Source organism: Buteo buteo, chromosome 17 (assembly GCF_964188355.1).
Source record: "Buteo buteo chromosome 17, bButBut1.hap1.1, whole genome shotgun sequence".
In the NCBI taxonomy this organism is placed as follows: Eukaryota; Metazoa; Chordata; class Aves; order Accipitriformes; family Accipitridae; genus Buteo; species Buteo buteo.
In genome coordinates this window covers 16,519,043-16,526,841 of record NC_134187.1, presented here as the reverse complement: position 1 = coordinate 16,526,841, position 7,799 = coordinate 16,519,043, and the positions used below count along the sequence as shown (strand labels likewise).

The 7,799-nt window shown below is 45.6% G+C and overlaps 1 protein-coding gene across 1 annotated transcript; it reads left to right on the top strand.

Annotated features, from left to right (window-relative positions):
• The first annotated feature begins 1,296 nt into the window (after nt 1-1,296).
• On the top strand, nt 1,297-6,859 carry RRM2 (ribonucleotide reductase regulatory subunit M2). Its single transcript, XM_075049866.1, has 10 exons — nt 1,297-1,423; nt 1,500-1,577; nt 1,874-2,014; nt 2,136-2,252; nt 2,778-2,911; nt 4,013-4,107; nt 4,898-5,031; nt 5,438-5,542; nt 5,678-5,791; nt 6,188-6,859. The coding sequence occupies exons 1-10, from the start codon at nt 1,313-1,315 to the stop codon at nt 6,338-6,340; spliced, it is 1,182 nt and encodes a 393-aa protein (XP_074905967.1). The 5' UTR covers nt 1,297-1,312; the 3' UTR covers nt 6,341-6,859.
• Nucleotides 6,860-7,799: the final 940 nt, after the last annotated feature.

The following is a 7,799-nucleotide window of genomic DNA, read 5'->3' as shown; positions in this document are numbered from 1 at the left end:
AATGTTGATAACACTGATGTTTTCAGTTGTTGCTGAGTAGTGTTTATACTAAGTCAAGGATTTTTCAGCTTCTCATGCCCAGCCAGCAAGAAGGCTGGAGGGGCACAAGAAGTTGGGAGGGGACACAGCTGGGACAGCTGACCCAAACTGGCCAAAGGGGTATTCCATACCATGTGATGTCATGTCCAGTATATAAATTGGGGGGAGTTGGCCTGGGGGAGGGATCGCTGCTCAGGAACTAACTGGGCATCGGTTGGCGAGCGGCGAGCAATTGCATTGTGCATCACTTGTTTTGTATATTCCAATCATTTTATTATTATTATTGTTATTATTATCATTATTAGTTTCTTCCTTTCTGTTCTATCAAACTGTTCTTATCTCAACTCATGAGTTTTACTTTTTTTCCACCGATTCTCTCCCCCATCCCACTGAGTGGGGAGGGAAGTGAGTGAGCGGCTGCGTGGTGCTGAGTTGCTGGCTGGGGTTAAACCACGACAAATATTCACCTCTTCTTCTTCATACTTGTATTCTCCCTTTCCTGTGCTATTTATTTAAAACATGTGGAACCAGGTGGCACACGGAGTCAGTTTCTCCAGGACGCCAATTTCTGTCTCCAAATGCGGGATAGAGAGATCTGTCTCCAAACCCGGGAACCGGTGTTGAATGTGAAAATGAATCGGTAGGTAGGAGGGACCAGAAAAGAGAGAGGGAGAGCAAGACAGGATGGGGGCAACAGGGGATTTCCAGATCTCTACCTTAAACCCAGATTATGGCCATTCCCGTATCTGGAAACAAATTTGCTCCTTTCCCGTCGCACCCCGACCTTTTAAAAACAGGTATAATGACTACGTGGGACCCGCGGCTTCGCGTCTCTTTGCAGGAAGCCTCGCATGCTGCAAGCGATCCCGGCTGCGTTTAGTTTGCCCCCTTCTCTCTGCCGTCCGCCGGGCTGGGCAGCGCCGCTGTGCCCCCCCACATGGAATTCCGCGCCAGGCCGCGCTACACCGGGGGGGGCGGCCTCCGCGAGGGGCGGGGCCTACCCGCTCTCCCGCCTTTTCCGCCGCTCCGCCGGCGCCAAAGCAAAGGGCAGGTCTTTCCCTCCCGCTGCCGCCGCCACAATGGAAGGCGGGGCCCCGGCCGGCGCGCCAGCCAATGGGAGCGCGGAGGCGGGCGGTGGAGGGGGCGGTGCGGGCCGCGGTGCGGGCCGTGAGTGGTCAGCCGAGCGTTCTGGCGCCAAGTTCGAAGGGGATATAAAGGGGCGGCGCGGGGGGCCGCGCTCCTGCCGTTCGGTGCTGCTCGCCTGGCCGCTGCTATGCTGTCCGCCCGCGCCCCGCTCGCCGCCCGCCACGACCAGCCCCGCCTGTCGCCCGCGAAGAACCTGTCGCCCATGAAGAACCTGGCGCTGAGCGACAAGGAGAACACGGTGAGGACCCGCCCTCCCTCCCGCTCCCCGCCCGGGAGCGCCGCAGCGCTCTCACCCTGCCCCTCTCTCCCCGCAGCCCCCCGCGCTCAGCAGCGCCCGCGTCCTGGCCAGCAAGGCTGCCCGCAAGATCTTCCAGGAGGGCGACAGGAAGCCGGTGAGTGCGGAAAACCCGGGCACCGCGCCCGCCCTGTTGCCCTCTCCCCTTCCCCGGCGGCTCATGTAGTCCCCGCTCCGCCGTCCTCCTCTCCCCCACGCGTGGTCTCTCCTTTCTCTCGTCCCCGCCGGGGGCTGCCCCCGCGCCCCTCTCCCTCGTGGGGGTCTCCTTGCCACCCCCTCCCCCAGCCAGCCGCCGTCCCTCAGTTTCCCGCCAAAGCCCGGCGTCGCCTCAGCCCCCCGCCCCGCCCCCGCCGCTGAGGCGAGCCGAGCCCGAGCCGCTCTCCGCCGCTCCAGGTGCCGCGGGGCGAGGAGGAAGAGGAGGAGGAGCCGCTGCTGCGGGACAACCCCCGCCGCTTCGTCATCTTCCCCATCCAGTACCATGACATCTGGCAGATGTACAAGAAGGCCGAGGCCTCCTTCTGGACGGCGGAGGAGGTGAGGGGGGCGCGGGACCCGGCTGCTCCCACCCGCAGCCCTGGCACTCGGGAACCGGCTTCGGTACCCGAAGCCCCGGTCTCTTCGTTTGTTTCATTGCTTCTTTTTTGCGATGCTTTAGGTGGACCTTTCCAAAGACATCCAGCACTGGGAGTCCCTGAAGCCTGAGGAGAAGTACTTCATTTCTCACGTTCTTGCCTTCTTTGCCGCCAGCGATGGCATTGTCAACGAAAACTTGGTAAGTGTGTAGAAACGGTCCTGACAGAAACATCACTTCGTGAAGATAACCGGATAGCTGACTACACGTTGGACATGCTTGCTGGCTGATCTAGCTTGTTTGCTAGATCATGTAGTGTTACAGCCTCACAACATGTAATGCTGTCTTATGCTGATTAGCAAATGGGGGTTGCTTTTGTAATCCACAAGTTTACCCACTCCCTCTGGGGCACTGAGCGTTGCCTTACAGTAATGCCTGACTGGTTCAGAGCCCTTGTTCTGCTTCTACCCTCTCAGTGTTCTTCTCCCTAATGGGGGTGAGCAATACTAAGAAGTTTTACCATTTCTCTTGGGACTAAAGAGTAACTTACAACTTGGAGCTGTGAGGGGTTACTGCTTTTCATATTGCTGTTAATAATCCACACCTCTGGATTTAATCGGAAGAGGATTCTGTGGGCCAAGCAAGAACTGCTAAAGACAGCGTCAATACCTCTAACCTGCAGCTGAGTGACAAATGCTTTTGCAAATGTTCATTTATTTCCTCTAGGTGGAGCGGTTCAGTCAAGAAGTACAAATCACAGAAGCTCGCTGTTTCTATGGCTTCCAGATTGCCATGGAAAATATACATTCAGAAATGTACAGTCTTCTTATTGACACCTACATTAAAGATTCTAAAGAGAGGTTCGTATTGCTCAGCGATGAAAGGTTCAAAACTTTTAAAGTGTTGAGATCTAAATGATGGATATCGGTCACTCTGACTTAAAGGGTAATTTTACGTTTTAAACTAGATTTATATAAAATGCCACTGCTGCTGAAGAGCAGCTTTATTTCAGAATATCTTTCTTTTCTGAAGTGTAGGAACAAGAACTTGCTTAGATTAACAGTGAAACTGAAACCACTTAATACTGAAATAAAGGAATGAAACCATATAAAAGATGGAGCAGTCAAATAAGGGGAGTATATTACAGTAAGCACTCATATGGAGGACCCCTGCACCTAGTAGAAAGCTATGTTGGAAAGTTTCTCTGAGAATGATACCACTTTTATTCAAATGTCATCTCTAAAACCCAGTGCATTAGTTAACAGCTAGCACTTTTACATTGCAAGTGCTGCCCTTACTCACTTGAGTATTTTGCTTGGGAGGAAATAAGCATGTTGCATTTGCCAAAAAGTGGCTTTTGGTCTTGACTAAAACTGAAACCAAAGGGTAAAGTTGTCATAGCAAGATGAATCATTTCAAGAATGGTGCCTTAAAACTAAACACAGGGCTTTGAGCAGTCTGCACTGAGTTATTCTGTTGTTCTTGTCAGACCAACACCCTGTTCAGTGAAATGTCATGTGGAACTGCAATGCTATTTGCAGTCTAGATATATCTAATTGCTGCTACTTTGTAGAAAGCTGACCGTGTCATTTCTACTCTAGGATGATTAATTCCAGTAAATGTTTAAGGAAGAACTTACATGAGAGCTCTGGTGCCTTGCCACTGGAAAGTTGGAGGCTGGTTGATCTGTAGTTTTGAAAGCCTTGTTCAACAACACTTGATGAAATGGTATTCCCCTTGATGTTGTCACAGAAATTCAAGTGAACTGGTGTTGATGTGGTGGGTAGGTGATGAAAAAGTAGTTGATGGGTACAGAGCTAGATTGCTGCAAAATGAGATGGGGAAGGAAATTATCAGGGTGAAGGTGCAGAGCACTTGTAAGTGAACGAGGCCATCTATGGCAGTGAATGCTTATTGTAGTTGTGCTGATGTCTGATCCTAATGAGTTCTATCCTTCTCAGGGAATTTCTTTTTAATGCTATTGAAACATTACCATGTGTTAAAAAGAAGGCTGACTGGGCCATGTGCTGGATTGGGGACAAGAAAGCAACATATGGTGAGTACATCTATTGGAAGCAAAGTGAAATTCTTTCCCTAAAAAAGGTGGAACAACCACCATTTCTTGAGACTTCACAGTTCACAGGGTTTGTTGTTATAAGGACAATAAGTGATCTCTGGTATAAGATACTGTAAGATACTGGTATAATTCTGGAGATGAACAAAATAACTTTCATCTTGCAAATGAGCTACTGACATGAATCTCTAAAATTGCTGGCACTTTGAATAATAGAGGCTCATGTGGCAATCTTCACATGCCTGGCTATATGATCAAATTGTAAGTTGCCATCATGTGTCCAGAACTCTACTTGCCATCTAGCAAGTAGACATGTGCAATTGGAGGCTGTAGCTCCTGCCTTACTGATTCTTGATGTCTCCCTTCAAAGGTGAGATGAGATGGTACAGATCATTATTTCACTAGTATTAAAGCATTCTTCATGGTCAAAGTTCCTTACTTAATCAAAGATGAGCAGACACTGACTTAAATCAGCTGCTAAAATAACTGTTCTTTTTCAGTGTGCAATCTTTGAAAAAGGATGGTATTGATGGTTAACCTGGGGGAAGGAGCCTTGGCTTCAGCTGTTTAGTAGTGACTCTAATTAGTTTTTACTTCCTCTCATGTTTACAAACCTTTACTTTAATAGCTTTTAAGGACAGGCTATAGCACACTTGAGCAGAAACTTCTCCATCCTCCTTGGAGGATGCAGTTCACTGGTCTGTTTGCAACTTCTGGGTATTAATCCTGGCAAGTTTTCTGTGTGATATTACTATCAATCTTTTCTTAATAGGAGAACGTGTAGTAGCTTTTGCAGCAGTGGAAGGAATCTTCTTTTCTGGCTCTTTTGCATCAATTTTTTGGCTGAAGAAAAGGGGATTAATGCCTGGACTCACTTTTTCTAACGAACTCATCAGTAGAGATGAGGTATGAATCAAATTCTAGCAGTTAAGATGGTAGTGTGCCACAGTAGCATGAAGTAATGATACTCTATTGCAGCCTATATTTTTAAACAGGAGTATGTTTAGAAACAGGCAGTCTATAAAGCTCACTAAAATGTGTAAACATGTGTCATTGTGGGTCTTACAGTAGAGAACGAATGAACTCAGCATTTTACTTCCTGTAAAGTAGTTCCCACCAACTCTTGCACTCTGTATACCTTGCCATTTGGAGCAAGTGCAGCTGGTACTGGCTGAACTTGCTTATGCCTCCTTCTGGTTATGCGGAAAGTTGTCTGTAAATAATACTAAATAATGTGGCAAGTGTGAAGATGGTGCCTAGTGGCTCTTCTAAATCAGTGTTCCTGAAATAATTTACTGAAACTTCTTTCCAGGGCTTGCACTGTGATTTTGCCTGCCTCATGTTCAAGCACTTGATACACAAACCATCAGAGGAGAGAGTAAAGGAAATCATCATGAATGCTGTTCTCATAGAACAGGTAATTGTCTGCTCCTTGTTTAGGAACTTGATCGCAATTAAGCAGAAAGCTGGGGAGCTGTTGGGTATAAAATTAACCTAGATGGTACAGAGTGAATACCAATTTCTGTACATAAAGTGCTTCTATTATCTGCAGGAATTCTTGACGGAGGCACTGCCTGTAAAGCTGATTGGCATGAACTGCACTTTAATGAAACAGTACATAGAGTTTGTAGCAGACCGGCTTATGTTGGAACTGGGATTTAACAAGGTAAGGCTCTAATACACTGCATCTTTCATGGGGAAAAGATAACATTAAGTTTAATTTCCTCCAGAAACCTGAATCCTAAAATGGCTGCAGCAATATGGGTATAACTTGTAAAACCATTTAGAAGTCTTGCTGCTAGATCCTGTTTGGAGACTGACAGAAGGAAAAACAAAAGAATGCTATGGGAAAACAACTATATAAGAGTTGTTGTGCTTCTGTCTACTGCAGCTAAAAGGCAGGAACAATTACAGTAGAGAAGGCTTGGGGCAGAGATTTTTATTCACTACATAGTAAGTCTGCTGATAGTGTCATCAGACTCCTTCCAGCTGATCTCTAATGCTCTCACATATTTGAGATGTGAACACCTGTAGTGACTATAGAATTGCCTTTGCATTTCAGATATACAAAGCAGAGAATCCTTTTGACTTCATGGAAAACATCTCTCTAGAAGGCAAGACCAATTTCTTTGAGAAGCGAGTAGGTGAATATCAGAGAATGGGAGTCATGTCGAAGCCCACAGACAACTCTTTCACCCTGGATGCAGAATTTTAAATGAACTGAGACCATATGAGTTAGTGTGTATGCTCCCCTGTTTACAGGGAAACATTAAATATATAAAGTCACAGTGTGACCTGATTCCTGTACCAAAATCCCACTCTTGAAAAGTGTGGTGATAATGGTACTTTTTCAGGAGGCTAGTGTAGCTCCAGCAGTAAAATCCCTTTTTATTAGACTTTGCCAATGGTGTTACTTCATAGAATGTTTAGATGTATCTCTTACAACATATGCTACTCCATTTTGTGAAAGATACATGCATCTTCCTTCTGCAAGATGGGATGTTATGGGCAGTGACCACTAGCTTCTGCTTGCTGTTCTCCCCATAAACAAAGGAGCAGTTGAGAAATTCTGGTCTTAAATTTGCTGAACACTCTGCAGAAAACTCTGGAGGCAACTACTTGACCTCACTGCTTTCTTAGCAGGTTTTAAGTTTACCTTTTTTACTATTGTTTTAATAGTTTGTATGTAAACCTGGCACTTTAAGATAAAGAACTGTCTTGTAATACTCGACAATGGTAAAATGCAAGTCTAAATCTTTAGATTTTTGCAACCTAGCCTTTCAAGACTTGTGCTTCTTTCTGGGTGTGTAACTTACAAATGGTGCTGTGGATCAAACTATATTGATTTTAAAATCTGTTGAACAGGAAGAAAGTTGGTATGGAAGGTGAAGAACTTAGTAAGTTGGATATTCTGGGTACTGAAAAGTAACATGCAGCTGGCTTCTGGACTTAATTGCTTTTTGTTTAATATCTGGGAACAGTATTTCATATAATGGTAATAAAGAGCTGGTTGGATTGAGTGTTGTATTGGCTTCAGTGCTCCAATGGGCAAAGCTATGTGATAATTTCCATCTGAATTGCAGACTTTCTGAGGAAATGCAAGTTCTGCAGGAAATAGCTGTGGTTGGTAGATGTCAAGTGAAATTATGCCTAGCTCTGACTTTCGGATGGACTGCACTAAATGGATGGTGTTTCAGGGTAAATTCAGCTAATTCAGGATGGAGCAGTGTTCTTAGCTTCTGCATCATGCAGTTAAGTTTTGGTTTTAATTCATAATAGTAGTGAAAACAGTATGTGCTGCAACATTTTTACTCCACACTAAACATGGAGTAACAGGAATGGGTATGCTTAATGTAACTTTGGTAAGGGCATGTGGTCTGTGAAGGAGTTCCCTATGGCCTGAGATTAGAGTTCCTGCAAATGATCTGCGGTGAGATTAAACAACAATGGGATAGACTGAAATTAGCTACTGCCTTGATGTACAAAAAGGAGCTTATTCCATGATCTAATCTAACGCCTAACTAACAAGGACTGTCCTGCAAGTCTGCCTTTCTTCCTCAAGTATAGTTGATGTGGAAAATAAATTTTACAGAACTTAAAGCATTTCCTTGAAAGGAAAGAATGCTGGAGTTTGCTTCTTTCCGCTAAAGTGCTCCCTCTTTTGAAGTATAATA

Excerpts from the sequence above, each read along its gene's own strand:
- RRM2 (XM_075049866.1), top strand. The coding sequence starts at position 1,313 with ATGCTGTCCGCCCGCGCCCCGCTCGCCGCCCGCCACGACCAGCCCCGC. Across the intron at positions 1,424-1,499 it reads TGAGCGACAAGGAGAACACG|CCCCCCGCGCTCAGCAGCGC; the intron begins GTGAGGACCCGC and ends CTCTCCCCGCAG. Across the intron at positions 5,792-6,187 it reads TGGAACTGGGATTTAACAAG|ATATACAAAGCAGAGAATCC; the intron begins GTAAGGCTCTAA and ends TTTGCATTTCAG.